General features: G+C 45.1%; 10 protein-coding genes across 10 annotated transcripts, besides 10 other annotated features; all 10 read right to left on the bottom strand.

The window, feature by feature from the left end:
* On the bottom strand, positions 1-665 carry Tc00.1047053510763.109 (rRNA processing protein, putative; the record flags this gene model as incomplete). Its single annotated transcript, XM_803194.1, has 1 exon — positions 1-665. A coding segment is annotated over one exon (665 nt), but the record flags the coding sequence as incomplete, so codon positions are not given.
* Positions 1-10,838: a sequence feature (heterozygous, Esmeraldo-like haplotype).
* On the bottom strand, positions 954-2,339 carry Tc00.1047053510763.100 (trypanin-like protein, putative; the record flags this gene model as incomplete). The annotated part of the gene is made up of 1 exon (XM_803193.1): positions 954-2,339. The coding sequence occupies one exon, from the start codon at positions 2,337-2,339 to the stop codon at positions 954-956; it is 1,386 nt and encodes a 461-aa protein (XP_808286.1).
* Tc00.1047053510763.90 (hypothetical protein, conserved) lies at positions 2,636-3,478 on the bottom strand (the record flags this gene model as incomplete). The annotated part of the gene is made up of 1 exon (XM_803192.1): positions 2,636-3,478. The coding sequence occupies one exon, from the start codon at positions 3,476-3,478 to the stop codon at positions 2,636-2,638; it is 843 nt and encodes a 280-aa protein (XP_808285.1).
* On the bottom strand, positions 3,681-5,285 carry Tc00.1047053510763.80 (DNA polymerase epsilon subunit B, putative; the record flags this gene model as incomplete). Its single annotated transcript, XM_803191.1, has 1 exon — positions 3,681-5,285. The coding sequence occupies one exon, from the start codon at positions 5,283-5,285 to the stop codon at positions 3,681-3,683; it is 1,605 nt and encodes a 534-aa protein (XP_808284.1).
* Positions 5,440-5,467: a sequence feature (AT_rich).
* Positions 5,606-6,487, bottom strand: Tc00.1047053510763.70 (hypothetical protein, conserved; the record flags this gene model as incomplete). The annotated part of the gene is made up of 1 exon (XM_803190.1): positions 5,606-6,487. The coding sequence occupies one exon, from the start codon at positions 6,485-6,487 to the stop codon at positions 5,606-5,608; it is 882 nt and encodes a 293-aa protein (XP_808283.1).
* Tc00.1047053510763.60 (hypothetical protein, conserved) lies at positions 6,760-7,485 on the bottom strand (the record flags this gene model as incomplete). Its single annotated transcript, XM_803189.1, has 1 exon — positions 6,760-7,485. One exon carries the CDS (start codon positions 7,483-7,485, stop codon positions 6,760-6,762), a length of 726 nt encoding a protein of 241 aa, XP_808282.1.
* Positions 7,581-7,609: a sequence feature (AT_rich).
* Positions 7,705-8,334, bottom strand: Tc00.1047053510763.50 (hypothetical protein, conserved; the record flags this gene model as incomplete). The annotated part of the gene is made up of 1 exon (XM_803188.1): positions 7,705-8,334. The coding sequence occupies one exon, from the start codon at positions 8,332-8,334 to the stop codon at positions 7,705-7,707; it is 630 nt and encodes a 209-aa protein (XP_808281.1).
* Positions 8,343-8,383: a microsatellite.
* On the bottom strand, positions 8,558-9,301 carry Tc00.1047053510763.40 (hypothetical protein, conserved; the record flags this gene model as incomplete). Its single annotated transcript, XM_803187.1, has 1 exon — positions 8,558-9,301. One exon carries the CDS (start codon positions 9,299-9,301, stop codon positions 8,558-8,560), a length of 744 nt encoding a protein of 247 aa, XP_808280.1.
* Positions 9,661-10,083, bottom strand: Tc00.1047053510763.34 (hypothetical protein, conserved; the record flags this gene model as incomplete). The annotated part of the gene is made up of 1 exon (XM_803195.1): positions 9,661-10,083. The coding sequence occupies one exon, from the start codon at positions 10,081-10,083 to the stop codon at positions 9,661-9,663; it is 423 nt and encodes a 140-aa protein (XP_808288.1).
* Positions 10,540-10,988: a mobile genetic element.
* Positions 10,839-12,534: a sequence feature (areas merged during assembly that could not be assigned to a particular haplotype. This can correspond to areas where the two haplotypes were merged or to regions with more than two copies in the genome that were merged during assembly.).
* Positions 11,075-11,101: a microsatellite.
* Positions 11,107-12,435, bottom strand: Tc00.1047053510763.30 (hypothetical protein, conserved; the record flags this gene model as incomplete). Its single annotated transcript, XM_803186.1, has 1 exon — positions 11,107-12,435. One exon carries the CDS (start codon positions 12,433-12,435, stop codon positions 11,107-11,109), a length of 1,329 nt encoding a protein of 442 aa, XP_808279.1.
* Positions 12,534-12,757: a mobile genetic element.
* Positions 12,535-15,406: a sequence feature (heterozygous, Esmeraldo-like haplotype).
* Positions 13,534-15,406: a mobile genetic element.

Here is a 15,406-nt window from a genome sequence, read left to right as displayed (position 1 = left end):
CTTTGCTTTGGCGTCCTCACCCTGTGAGCAGCATGTGCACTTTGAATGCCCTTGGCATCACCGTCGTCCAGTATTTCTTTCAACTCGTCGTTACCTTTCCGTTTTCGCCGCCACTCCGTGATGCGTTCTCCCATCTCTCGTTTATATTTGGCCCGCTGGCGAAGCAGCTCCGCCTGGACCTCCTTACCGTACTTTTTCTGATCCTTCACAGCACGTCGGTGGGCTTGTGCTTCAATGCGGGCCTTGGAGTCCTCAATTGCCGCCGCAATGCGGCCCATCTGAACGTCGTCCTTAAACATCTCCGCGTAGTAATCAGCTGGACGCCTCCACGGTACTGCAGCCTCTTCCAGGAGGGAAATGCCACGCGAAACGGACAACAAGGCCTGTTGAATAAAAACCTCTTCACGCCTTGGGTCATCATCAGCATTGAGGTCCGCTGGCAAGGACTTCGTAGATGTCAAAGCCATTCGCTCCACCCATTGCGCCGGCTCACTGAATTCGACTGCCGCAGTTTTTTCTCCCTCCGCATTATTTTCCTTCTTATCATTAGGAGCCATTTTACCCTTACGTCTCGCTTCATTTTTCTCATTCACTTCCTTTGGCGTGCCATTTAACTTGACGACAGCAGGACGCTTCTTCCTGGCAGCCACGTCGTACACAGGCATAGCTCTATCCTATGATTTCACAACAACAAAAGGAATAATATTGGTAAATAACCAACCAATAGAAAGAAATTAACATAAGGCCCTACGGTAAAAAGAAAATCATGACATAACTCCACTTTTTCAAAATACCACACATGGAAACAAAAACATACACCCTCACAGCCTTTTGGGCGAGTGGAAGACGCAGTGAAAAACACACAGATAAACAAAAAAAAAAAAATGAATAAATATGGCCATACATTGAAAAGAACTAAGTCCACCTTTACATCTTATAGAAACTGCAGTGTGCTACCCACTTACCCCAGAAATGCCGTTGCCCCTCAGGTACGCCTCATACGTAGACACTATCACCTGCTGCTTCGCAGCCAATTGAGTAATCAGATGCTGGAGGTCGCCAATAATGGCATCCTTCTCCAACGATAAGTCACGCACTCTATGTTCAATTTCGCTTATGCCCTCAGGGTCTATATTGACCCTTTTCAGCAACTCTGTTAAACGAGCATCACGCCCCTCTAGTTGTGACTGCACAAGCTCCAATTTATTTTGAACAAGAACCCGTCGAAACGTTGCCTTTCTTTGAATGTCTTGCAACATATTGTTGTATTTGTTGAGGATAATATCGCGATCCTCTTCTAGTTTAACGAAGCGCTGAGAAAGAACCTCGTTTTCCCATGAAAGTGTGCGCAGCTCCTGCTCTCGTTCTCGCACATTCATCTTCATCTCCCGAAGTTTATCTCTATCACTAGAGTAATTAATAAGTTCCTGCTCTAGCTCTCGCTTCTGCCGCTGCAGCTTCGCTAAGGGCTCCGTAAGTTTTTTGTTCCTTTGTGCAACATCCATCATTGCCCGTTCGTTGTGTGCCTCAGTCCGTTTTCTAGCATAAACCTCATCCTTTAGGGTGCGAATGGTTTCCAAGTTGTTTGAAGTAATTTCACTGTAATATTCTTTCATTTCCTTAAAAGTGCGCTCGTGCGTTTCTCGAAGTTCGGCAATGTGGTCACCCTTGCGCTTTTCTATTAGACCAATCTCCTCCCGGCGCCGCTGATCCATTTCATCCCGTAGATCTTTCATTTTCTTTTCGTATATAAGGTGCATTTCTTTATTTTTTCGCTCAAAGGCAAGCTGCTGCTCCGCAATCTCCTGGTCATGAGAAAGAGTGAGGGCCGACGTCATATCTCGATGCTCATTTTCTTGCGCCCGCAGCATCAACTTGGCATCACGGATCTCCCCACCACTATTCCTCTCCTTTTGTCGATACTCCTCCTCCCGTATAGCCAAAGTCCTCTCCGCCTCACTGATCATCTCCGCAAGTTGAAGCTGGTGTTCATACATCATGTGTCGGATTTTTTGCTTAAACACTTTCTTCTCTACTTCCTGGCGCTCTTGGGCTTCTGCTTTGTCATTCTCTCGTTGCCGAAGCTCCGTCTTGAGATCCTCCAACTGTTTCTTGGTCACCTCCCAAAAAGAAATAATCCTATCACGTTCCAACTGAAAGTAATTGCGCATCGCCTTTTCCTTTTGTAGGGTGTCCGTGGCAAGCCATAACTCTCGGCCGTCCGGTATTGGCGGTGGGGGGGCAGACGGCACAGCGGCGATGGACTTATTTTTCCTTGCGTCATTTGCGGCCCCCTTTGCCTTTGACCGAGTGGCAACTGCCCTTTCCTTTGGTGGCATCGACGTCCCTCCTTTGTTTCACACAACTGGTGGAGACAGAAAGCTTGTGATGGATAGAGTAGAAAGAAAAAAAAGTCAAAATGCCTACTGGTTTAATACAAGAGAACATGTAACCTGTAGGGATGTGCAAAATTCCAAAAATTACGGCAGAGAATATATATATATAAACAAAGGAGAATGGAAGTAAATGGTGTAAAAAAGAAATCCACCAAAAGGTAGGTTTTTAATTCAAAAGTTACACGTAAGGGCTAATATGTCGGTTCCGCTTGAAACTTCTGTAATTTTTTGGTAGAAACTCAGATAACGTTGCCTTCTTTGAGGTCTTTCAGCGGTGAAGCCACAAGTTCGTCCCAGGAACTGCTGGGAAGAATGTAACCGTCAAAGTGTCGTGTTGTATACTGCATCGTGGTATCGTGACTATAACGCTGTTGCACCGCAACGTACTGATTGATGTAATAAAAAAGTAAATCGTCCACATCCCCACGGTACAATGGTTCTTTCGACTCTTCTGCGCAGTGCTTTCTCTTGTTGGAAATGAACTCCCGCAAAAAAAAGTAGATAGCCTCAACTGTCGCTAAGTAGGTGGGATCATTGTTCTGAAACCGCCAGAAGAGCGACATCTGGGACTTGATGCGCACCTTTTTAAACCTGCACACGCGCTCGTCACGCGCAATGGCCTTACTCTGCTGCCAAGTACTGTCAATAAAAACAACATTTTTAACAGAATCCAAATCCTTGATATCGCTCAGCTCCGTGCTCTGACTGCTTGGATACAAAACGAGCGTCGATTCCAGCTCCAAACTACTTGGCACCTTCGGATACTCCACAATATGCAAATCGGGAGAAATTGTAGATGCAGCTAGACTCGTGCTTTTCCCGCGAATTTCGCCCGGGTGAAGAATAACGTACACGTTCAGTGGCAAAAAAAGAGGTGGAGGATGACTCTCTGGATGCACGACAGTCAGGCAGTCATAGCAATAATACTGTCTGCGCTTCCCGCAGTTTGCGCAAGGCCTACGTCCTTCTTGTTGCCTTAAACGGTAAAGTGGAACCGAGAATTGTAGAGATCGAATAAAGTCAATAATCTTCCTGCGCCGTTCCTCAGCCCCCTCGGTGTATACTTCCCGCACACGTTTCATGAGCCAGTCACTACCAATACCACTACTACTAATACTAATATAAGTAAATCACACCCACAGAAAAAAAAGCAAAGAAAAAAAAAAAGAAGTTCTGCAAAAAAAAATTTAATTCCGTAGTAACTTAAAAAAAAAAAAGACATTAGAACTTTAAATTTAAAATCTTTTTAAACATCGTATTATATATATGAAAATTCTGTGAGGATTAATACTCAATGCTACTGAGGCTACATTCGCCATCAGCAGGTGTATACCACAGGAAAGTTGAAGCGAGAGAAAACGACCCCGGATTAACAACACGAGCCCCCTTGTATGTGCACTCCCATTGTTCTGTGCTATCACATAGGACGAGCAGGTGTGGAAGTGCCAGCAAAGAAAGAGCCCCATCTGCCTTCCACAAGATCCCTTCCTTGACTTCTGGTGCCAAATGTGCCTCATCCAGGATAGTTTTTGCAACGCTTTCAAAAGAGTTAATGGAGTTTGGGGTGTCTACTACAGAACGATTAAAAGCACGTCCACTTCCTTGAAGAGATCGAAAAAAGTCTCGGCGAGTCACCACTATCTCATGCGTAAAAAATCTTAACCGGCACGGATTTGGGGCAAAAAATATCTTTTTCAGACGAGCCTGCAATGTCCTCGTGAAAACGCTCACAATTGGAGGCTGTGGTAAAACACCTAAAAGTCCCGTGACATCGTTAGGCCCAGGAACAAGAACAACTTGCGTATGTTGAGCAACACTTGGTGCGTGTGTTGTAATCACCATTGCAAGGGTATCCATAAGCAATTTATAGCGGTTAGATCCTTCAAATGGGTCAGGAAGATGAGAAATATCGTCGTAATGAATCGTCGAAGAAGAAAAATCGCCCACCATAACCAAGGTCGTGTTCATAAGTTCGCTTTCGGTCCGATTCTGCATCTCCTTGAAGAAGTAGACTAATTTATTCACTGTCGATGTTTGATCAAGGTGAACGTGCGACATCACAATAATTACAGCTTGAAGTGAATTTTTTTCCCGCAGATGTGCAGCCGCCATATCGGTTGGTCTATAACCAAAAAGATCGTAATCTGAACCAATGTCCCGAAGAGTATCTTCTCGTCTCTCTGCTGGAGGAAGCTCTATGCTGACAACCACGAGAACGCCACTAGACCATTGTCCTCGTACTAAAACAAAAAAGCCATCCCCCACAAAACCAATGAGTGGAGGCACACCACCAAGAAATGTGAGTCTGACTCGACCGTGTAAGTCTTCTAGGCAAATCTCATTGAGACGCCTTCGAATCATTCCTAACACCGCCACATTTTCAGAAGGATCTATTCCCTCAAGCGCTATAGTTGAAAGTAAGGGTGGAAGATCCTGATTCAAGGACTGTTTGTTAAGATCCCTTCGGAACAGGCCGCTTCTCAAACAACGCCTCCTCGTAAATAAATATCGCTGACGAAGGACAGTGAAACGATCACTATCACGCTCTGCGCGCTGCACCTTTATTTCACCTGTTTTTTCATCCATATACACATGGGGTATTTCCTCCAAAGGAATAGGAAAAACAGTTGAAACACCTTCCCTCTCGGATATTCCTCTATCCCTAACCGATTGCTGTGTAATAGCTAACCGCATTTTTTTATCATCCACAAATCGGTCCCCTGCACACAGTTTATGAAGAAGCGCAAAGAGATCTCGGAGTGCATCACGCCGCTTTTCACTGTCTCCTATAGTTGAAAGATGATCTGAGAAACTTTTCAATGCGGAAGGATGAAGTCGGTACTGGTAGGCACGCGCCATAAACTGAATTTCAGCGCGGTGATCCTGCATGGTTCACCTATTTAAAAAAAAAAAAAAGCAAACTTCCCCTTGGCTTTGGCCGCAAGAAAAAAAACAAACGCAAGAAGCAAATAATAATAATACTAAAGCTGGAAGAAAAAAAAGGTGAAAAACTGGCAAAATAAAAGCAAACTTTCCCGCCAGCAAAAAAAAAAAAAAAAACTATTTTTTATCTCAGGGTAAAAGCAAGCCGAGAAGAAAGGTATCATACCCCCAGCAGCTCCAAAAGAAAAAAATCATTGCTGTTTTTTTTTTTTTTTCTCTTCACAGTATATACCTGCATGTGCAAGATCGCAACATTCCATATTTTTTCACTTTCTTTTTGATGAACGTCCATGATGCTTCCTGCCTTTTCGTTTCCCATCAGCGTTACCCCTTTCTGTCAATTCGACATTTCGAAGAAGAAGAGAATCCGCATCATGCAAAGCATTCCTATCGTAGGGAAGAGGCTCGGTCGTCTTTGTCCACCTCAAAGGAATTGTGGGGAAAACGCCATATGGAAAGCTAAAGTACTTTGCAGCTGCCTCAAGCAATTGCTTGATGAAACTGCCCGCCCAGTAGCGCCATTTTTCGTCAAAGAACAAAGAACAAAAGGCGCCAATGTCAAAAATAGCCTCTCCCGTCTCTTCATAATACTGCAAAATACCCTCTAGTTGTTGCAACCTCAACTCCGCCGCTGCTGTCTTTTGATCCTTTTTGCGACGTTGCAACTCAGAAACCTTTATTACCGTAGTACGCTCCAGTTCTTCAGAAATAGGACTGAGAGGAAGGGACTTATAGCAGTGTTCAAGAAATTTGAAAGATGTACTACTATCTGTCAACCCCAAATGGATCGCCTTGCAAACACGAAGGAAATCAACTTCAGAGCATTTATCTAAACGAAAAATCCCATACAATTTATTCCCCAAAAAAACACTGTTAATACCTACTGAAGCAAGGTACTCATAAAAGCAAGCCTCTGATACCTTGTAATCATCGATAGGAAGTGCAAAACGACGCATTCCATTCCATATCCCTTCCATACAGGTGCCTTTCCATTCGTCCTCTAGCTCCAATTGGCGTATTACTCGCGGTTCGTGTGTCGCTCGCCTTCTCTCTTCATAACCCATATCCCATGGCTGAGGTTCCTTTTGGCTAGCATTCTGAAGGAATGCTCGTATTCCCTCATCCCATGATCCCAAAGTAGAAAACATTCCTGGAGGAACAAAAATATATGCGCATAAAGAATTCCGAGGCTATACCATGGCAAACATACGTTTGTTTAATAAACCAAAAAAAAAAAAAACGTGGTGTAACGCAGGAAAAAAATTTGGCGAATATGTACTTTCCACAAGTGAAAAATACCCCACAACCAAAAAATAGAATATATATATGGAAACATGGCTGTGCTCTCCATTGTAGGTAAGGGTATACATTAGCTTCCATTATTAAAAAAAGAAAAAAAATGTTTTGAACAAGCAAAATATCAGTTGCATTTACATGTCCATGGCCTAACCCAACTTGCAAAAGGAGAAGGTAGTGGATAGGGTGGCCTTTTATAACAAGAACGGTATGTCGTTTTGAAGTTTCGATTTTCAGGTTCTGATCTCAATTTTTCCTTTGTTGGTAAAGCAGACGGTGGGTGAATTTTAAACTTGTAATCGCTCCTCATTGTGGATTTCCCCCGGAACGGAACCGCATTTGTAATCGCAACCGGTGTTGAATATGTCTCGAGTGTGATAGTTTTCTTTGAAAACGCGTCTTGATACGTGGAGGAATACCCAAAGCTAGGGACAATTTGTTTTTTCTCAATAGGCTTCAAAGAAATAACCCGTTTCACTTCATTACGTCGAAAGGCCCTTATTACGGGACGGTTCATTTCCTTATATGTTGTTGTTTTTTCAAAAAAAAGAGGTTCTTCCAATATTTTTGTCCTCGGCACAAATGCTGTTTTTGACCGAGGAATCGAATGTCTAAGATAATCTTCTTCATACGTTGTCCCCCCAAACTCCATCATGCTTTTTGAGGATAAAAGACATTCTACCTGACTTGGTTGTGTATTTGGGTTCACAAGGGTCTTAGGGCGTGTTTTCAAGGTTTTTGGCCACTTGTAGCTCTCATGCATGGTAGATTCCTCAAAATAACATTGAGGTATTCTAGTTTTTTCCGGTTTTTGCGGATATCGTCTAGTCGCCCCAAGAATATTTTCCATAAGTATTGATTTCTTGCTTCAACAATAAAAAATATATCCTGAAAAACAACAAATAAGGAGAAAAAGGCTTAGTAAATGTAGGAAAAAAAAGATAGATATAATAAAAACAAATAAAAAATATTAAGCTTAGGAAAGGAAATCGGCACAAGTAAACAGCAAAATTTAAAAAAACCGCATCAAAATCCGTGATCAACTTCCTACCAGAAAAAAGAGATAATACTAAACAAGACTTCTCGATATCTTTTGTAAATTTGCAAGCTCTGCCGATAATGTTTTATTCTCTTTTTTGACCCGAGTTAATTCTTGGCGGACGCCAAGTAATTCACTAACCAATTCTCTATTGCGCTCGTGCACGGCATCGGCTCTTGCGCGCTCTCGAGACAACCCCAGTTCATGGTTAATTATCCCCTTTTTCATTGTCTTATCATATTCCTCAAAGCCTTTTACCGCCTTCAAATGCTCTTCATTTCTTATTTCTTCTTGTACATTTCTTTTTTTCATCAATTCCCTCAATTCTGAAGCACGTTCCTGATTAGCATCGGCCCTTAATGTCTCTTCGTGTAAAGTACGCAATAAAACATTATTAAGTAAGTACGTTCCTTTGGCATCCTGCTGAATAAAAAAACAATACGCGCCCAAAACTATTGTCACAGACCAAGCGGCAATCATGCTTCCTTTGGCCGCAGGTGCTAGCCACCATCCTCTTAGCCGATTCAGTGGGGAGGAAACATCCCTCCATGGAGTTGAATCACCAGGAGCTTGTCGATGTGTCCCCTCGTGAAAAGTTGCTTGGGCGTAACGATGAACGTCGGGCTGGCCACCCATAAGAAAGGAGGACGTAAGGTTCATTCTCTACCAAAAAAAAAAAAAAAAAAAAAAAAAAAAAAAAAAAAAAAAATATTTATATATATATACTATCATTCTTAGTGGCTTTTTCTTATTCACACACGGAATTGACAAAAAAAAAACATTTCCGGAAACCCCACCTTCCAAAGCAAATTGTTTCTTTTATATATAATGGGGTAAACAAATAATAATAATAATAAATCAGAAACAGAGCTTGGTAGTAAAATTATTGACTATTGTCGTCTCCTTTCTTAAAGAGTTTCATGACTCCAGAAAGAAATCCAAAAACGCACGGGTTCGATCCATTAATCCCAAAAGCCGAGCAAGTTTCGAGAAATCCCAGAGGATCACGAAGGGCCAAACCTAAAGAGGCCGCAGCGGCAGAAACTTGTGGATTTCTCACCTGTTCTACTATATCCGCTGTTGGATCTGTTCCCTCAGGAAGAAACTGATGCAGTTTATACATAAAAAAGGCTGGATCCTCATGTAATGCATCAAGAAGTTTCTTTGATCCAATAATATCAGCCAAATCTACATCTTGCTCCAATCCATTCCGCATGTTTCGAAGAATACCCTGAAGGACAACTTCAAATTCAGCTCTTTTTCGATCACTCGGCCGTAGATCTCCACCAATTAGTTCTTGTATTGTGGAAAAATATGTGGAATCGTTTTCAGTTGTCTTTTCCTGAAGCCAATAGAAAATAGGAGGTCGCCTATTACCAAAGTCAAACAAGAACACCCTTCCCGTGGTACATTTCTCTACCTGGCTGAACTTCACTTCTCCTCGGGGAAGATCATGCTGTTCTTCATCAGTTCCTGAAATCCATGTCATTTTCACATCATTGTTTGGCATCTTAAAAAAAGACAATGTACCTCTACGGCGATCCGCTTCGACCTTACCATCTTTGAAATTCATCTTTCCCGCACGAAACTGAATAACGCATTCGCCGCCGCGTCCTTTTCTCTGCATTTCTTCTCTTAATCCCTTAATTTCCAAATTGCGTAAAAGGCAAGAAAAGAAAAATATATATTGAAAAAAACATAAAAATTACATTCGTATTTTATTTCTGTACTTGACTAAAATCTAAAGGGCCAAGATTCTGCTTGCTGGAATTCAGGAAGCAAAAAATAAAATAAAATAAGAACATCCAAAGATGTCTTATTATGAGAGAGCAAAGAATATCCGCTAGAGCAGCTAAACTGAAAGCTTCTGCCTCGCCTTCTACTTTTACACTGTTTCCCCACGTCCCACTCCCACCCTTCCCAGCTTCAATCCCCACCCCAAACGTCCCAAAAAGTTCCAAAAAAAGTCATTAAATAAGTGTCACTTTAGTACGAGGCCTGCTTCACATGACCAAGCTTCAACTCAAACGGAAGCCAATCAAGTGGGGTGGGGTCACGATATGTCATTGGACCAAGTGGACTAGCTATTTGCACATTTCGAATGCGGGCCCAACCTGGAATCGGTGTTAGGCAACGATCTTTAACATCCTCATATGAAATGTGCTCTGTCATGATTACCATATCACGATACTGCTGATATGTTCCAACAACGCCAATGGCAATAGACATTAAACATAATGTATAACCGCAACTGATGAGTGGATACCTTCTCACTTTGAATATAAACCCCCATTTTTCTTGAGATCCAGCTGCAGTTGAAACGTAACCATACTCAGTTTTGATATTTCCTAGTTGAAGTCGCGTCGCCTTCGAAAGCGTGGGTGCAAGGCAATAATTTGAAAGCCGCATTTAAACTATTCAAATAACTATGCAATAGTATATTTTCCCCGTTCAACACTTTCCTAATGAAAATTTATACCTACTTTTTGTTTTAAAAATAAAAAGGAAGATAGGAAAACATATATATATTACTATTATTACTATTATTAACATCAGCAAAATATTATCAACTAAAAAAACATTTTATAAGGTATCAACAACCAATAAATATCCACCCAAAAACGGAAATTTCATGTATTTACCCGCATACAAGAAAAAAAACTCTTGGCAGAAAAAAGTGTGTGATTTTAACGAAGCCTCGTTCATTCAACACAAACACAAAAATCATCACCCATCACTAAGCAAATAAAAAAAAAAAAAGCAACGCATCAACAAAAAAAGAAAGCGCAACATCAAAATGAAAAAATCTCGGTTATCCCTCCCCGTCACATGGCAAACTTGGCTCTCCAAAAAAAAAAGATTCAGAATATTCACCTGGGCCGCTGGCCGAATCCTGAAATTATCTTTATAGAAACCAAACATGATAGGGCAAAAGGGGGGTAACGCAGTGGCAGTTAATTGCCTCATGTTTTCTTCTGATAAAATATTTATATTCTATTGACCACTCACGTGACATTTTGTACTCAGTTAGGATTTGGAATATTATTACTTAAGAAGTGGCAGAATTTGGGGTCCTCCAGCCTCAAGACCCCGCCGCGTGGTGGGAATCAAAAGGGGGTGGGTGCGATGGCAAAATAAAAAACAAACATTATCTTGCCGCCATCGGTTCCCTGCCCCCACTAAAGTCGTGTTCTTCCCAAAAAGATTCATACGGTAGGAAAAGTGTCGTAAAGAAGTGTATATTCGTTCTATCAGGATGTATACAGTAATTGAGTTAGCCAGCTCTCCCGCGATCATTCTCTTCACAAGCTCCTACAACAGTGTGGGATAAACAATATGCACGCATACACAGAAGTAACGACAAGGGCGGTGAAGCTTTTCTCCGCTCCCGTTATAAAAATTCTCTTTTTTTTTTTTTTTTTTTTTTCAACTCTATTTCGGCGCCAGCCCAACCAGTTTTTTCCCCCACTCTACAATGCGATCTGCCTCCTCCACATCCCAGCCGTAAGGCAGCAGCGACTCAATGGTCTGGTTGCCGCACTCCACAAAGTAGGAACTAACAGGTTCAGTTCGGTTTGTTCTTTTCAGCGGCTCAACAAGCCTTAATTCCTCGACATCACACATCGCACAGTGCAAAGTCGTTTGCGGCCCCTCCCCCCACGACTTTAGAAAGAGGAGAGAGGCATACTGGTAGATGCGTTGGATCCACTCCCTAGTCATAAGATCCCTCGAGAAGTTTGTCCCGACACAGCCGGGGTGAAGAGAACACGCAGGAATCTTGTGATGTCGCGCAATGTGGTGAGCGTGGTAAATATTAAGCAATTTACTTGTTCCATAGCGAACAAAAGCACAACCCAATGTATTCCGCTTTAGCGGACCCGTTGAACCCAATTCGCCCTGATTGATTTGTTCAACGGCATCCAGCAGACGTCCATTAAGGCCCGCTTTCGACGGCGTCTTCCACAAGCCTGGTTCCAGCACCATCTGCGGGAAACGGTGTGCCGCAGACGAAACATACACCACACGTCCTTGACTCCGTCGAAGAAGGGGCACAAGGAGTTCTGTCAACATAAGCGGGCCAAGAAAGTTTACCGCAGTGTGAAGCTCCAGTTGCGGGTTATGTCGACCAAATTCCAGTCGTTTTCGCATCATGCCGGCATTGTTCACAAGGACATCAAGACGCTTGTATGTCGCCTGGAACTGATCCACGAAACGCCGCACGCTGGCGAAGTCATCGCATTCAAGAAAAAACCGACCGTCCACGAGGACCGTTTCCGGTACCTCCATGTACATTGAATCCCCATTGCGGCCTCGTCGATGATCCTCCGCCTCCCTCCGAATCTTTGCCGCCGTCGACTCGCTGAGGGCCGGGTTCCGGCAGGTGCACACCACACGGTACCCCTCCACCGCAAGCCCCACGGCCGTGTAATACCCAATGCCGCTGTTCGTCCCCGTGACTATTGCCACTGGCCTCTCCTCTTCATTCATATTGCGGGAAATGACAAATGCGAGTTGGCACTCCCTCGGCGACAAGTCCTTCTTCCCTTCCTTGCCACCATTGTAGGTTGCCCCTTCGTGCGGCGGCCGCGCGCCATTTCGTGAACCGCGAGCCACGAGCCGCTGCACAACCAGCCACGCTGGTACCGCCACTATAAGAAAGGAACGTGGCAACACAAAAAAGCTCACAGCTGCAGCAAATGCGGTGCATATGGCACCTAATTCACTCTTGTAACCGAAACGCATGGCGGTACAACTCCTCATTTTTGCTTTTTAATTCCTTCTGGTTAAATTCACTCTGAACAAACGCAGCCGTCAAGAAAAAACAACAAAGAAAAAAAGAAACGTAGTAAAACAAAGCAAATAATCTTCTGCGCCGCTGGCCGGATCCTGAAATAACCTAAAGAAACCAAACAAGGTAGAAGAAGAAGGGCTTTTCGCAGAGTTAGTTCATTGCCTCCATGTTTTCTTTTCATTCAATATATATATATATTCTATTGACCATTCGCATGGTATTTTGTCCTCGGAATATTATTACTTACGAAGTGGCGGACTTTGCGGTCCTCCAGCCACAAGACACCGCCGCTCCCCTTCGCAAGTTCCACCCCTTCGCCAATTCTCTGAGGCGCAAACACACGACCGCGTGATATGCCGTCTGCGGGGGTTTCTGCAGACCGCACGTAGGCAAAGAATGCCTTTATTCCGCGAGAGTCCAAAAACTCATGTATCCGTTGCAGCTCCCACATCATGGCGTGTGATTTCGAGCTGCCTTTATTCGCCGCTCCTTGCAGCGAAGTATTGTCCACCCAAATGTCAGTGGTGGATGGCAAGATGGCGGAAAAGACCGATAAGGCCAAGCGTACCGCACGAGCCTCGGCCTGCATGATAAGAAAAGGCTTCCTCTCCCATTTCCCTCAGGCAATTTTAACGTCGCCGGAGTCTGGAATAAAAACGGCTCCCCATCCATGGAGCTATGCGTCCCCGATGATGGCGGCCGATGCCTTTTCCGTGGGCTTGATGCTCCGCCTGCGATTTTTCTCGATCATTTGTCGTAATCCCTCGCCCAAACCAACCGCTGCCGGCGGAAGGTTCGCCGGGTATGTCTTCTGCACAATCCCCCGGTTAAGTGCGGATACTTGTCGTCGCACTGCACTGCTGAAAAAGTCGTGGTCATATAAACGCATGCCCAAAATGGCCGCCAAATATAAAAAGTGTGACGCAGTAACCTCCATTTCCGCGATGGTTGAAGAATTAAGCGCCGGCATGGCGCGTACAGACCGGAGAAACTTCTCACTCAGGGATACCGTCTGGTGACTGAGTGATCAAACTGCACCCACAGAAAGGTGTACTGCGTGGCGCCCGACTCGCCGTCCTCCCCCATCGTGGCGTGACAGCCGGCCGCATTACGAAGCACTTGGGCTTCCCACAATGTCGCATCGCTTTTCGACCCCGTAATGCGTATATTGTCGGTCCAAACGTCGACACGCACCAATGGAGGTGCAGCCCAGAGGCGGTGAACCACCGTCGTCACCCCGCAATTGCCGAAGTAATAATAATCTGGAGAATTTCTGGCCGGCCTTGTATCCCATTAGGTGCCGTGTCAGCTCCACCAGCGTGCCGTCCTCCACGCGGCATCGAAAGAGATGCCGAATCTCCCGCGGTAAAGAGACTTGAAAAAGAAATGCCTTTACATCCAGGCAGGAAGCGGCCTCAGCCATCACAGGCAGCAAATAATGGGAAATGTGTAAAAGAGGAACATGAGCCTCATAAGGGTCGTCTCTGTTCTTGTCGCGTGGCCACGCAATCCATCGTCGTCGTAAACCGGTGGTTTTCTCCTCCACAACCGAAAAAGGTATTATCCATCCGCCTGTTATTGTGGACGAAGCGTCCTCGATAATTCCTGCTTTTCGTGGCAAACGCGCGTCAGCGGTTGAAATCCTCCGTGAGCCTTTGCGCGCTTTACCGGAGGAAGACGGAGGGAAAGGGGACCGCCCGACGAGTCCCCAAACTTGCATGAGACTCTCCAAGGTAGTCGGGTTCAACCGGCTCATGATCCACTCTAGATTCAATACGGGCACGTTGACTTGCCGTAACGGGATGGCGTGTTCATCTTGTGGAGTGGTCATACGCGTCCTTGGCGCGCGTCTCGTAATTGTAGCGGAGTAAGGATAAAAATCATGGAAAAAACGCTCCTCTGCTCTCAACCAGGGTTCCCGATCTTCCGCGGTTTCTCCCTTCACATCAATGCGACCAGCGACGACACCTGGGTCAGCATTGTGGTGTAGTTCCCCAAATATCGAACTATGCTCTGGGGAGGGTCGGACGGATTGACGTGTCCGCCAACTGCGAGATCACGTGTGGATTCAAATTGTGCGTCTCCACAATTTGAGCAGCGTGCCGCAACGCACCGCGTTCTATGGAATGCGCCGTGGCATTCCAAGTGGCCAGAGCTCGCTCGACTTGGGCAGTCGTAAGATTCGTGAGCCTTTCGTTGCGTCGAACTGTCCTGCATAGCTTTATAGTGTCGAAGGCGTCCTGCCCTCGTATCCTGACGAACCGCGAGGCGCGGTGGGGATCCGCCCTCGCCGTCTTCGGCGCCACGGACCAATCCAAAATTAAGGTCCCGTCCGGCTCCAGTGTGAAATTGTTGGGTGTCAAGGATGCAATCTCAAACAAACGACTCGCCGTTATCCACGCAAGTCAAAAAACAACGCGTTCCCTCCAATCGGTCCGGCTGCGGATAACTTGATTCATCTCTTCCTCTGTTAAGGGGCGCGTCTGCTTCGTCTACCATCGCGCCGCTATTTTTTGTAACCCCAGAATCATCATGTCCAGCGGGGTTCGATTCATTTCCGACATGGACCGCAGCATCCTGGCGTACCGCCGTCGGGTCGATGGCGCCACTTCGATTGCCACCAAAAGGCCGCGCAGCTCTCCTCGTTCATCGTGCGTTCGTGCGTGCGGCGAAAGGTTGTAAATTGCCCCGCTAGTGACATTCTCTGCTTCCACGTTGACGGCGCCCACATTTATCAAGCCACCTCGTTCGCTCTCCTCATATAACTGGCCCAAAGCGGGGATGTCGGTGTTTCGTCGTACCACAATCGAGCGTCGTTTACGGATAAGCTCCATTGCCCTTCCCGACGATTGCGTCGGGCGATTTGAAAGATCGGGTGGAGCGTCGGCGGTGCGGTGCGCTGCCTGTGAGGATTGGTGGGAGGTGGCGGATTGGATGGGG

Source organism: Trypanosoma cruzi, genomic scaffold, assembly GCF_000209065.1.
Source record: "Trypanosoma cruzi strain CL Brener 1047053516851 genomic scaffold, whole genome shotgun sequence".
NCBI classification, from domain to species: Eukaryota; Euglenozoa; class Kinetoplastea; order Trypanosomatida; family Trypanosomatidae; genus Trypanosoma; species Trypanosoma cruzi.
This window is presented reverse-complemented; position numbering and strand designations above follow the sequence as displayed.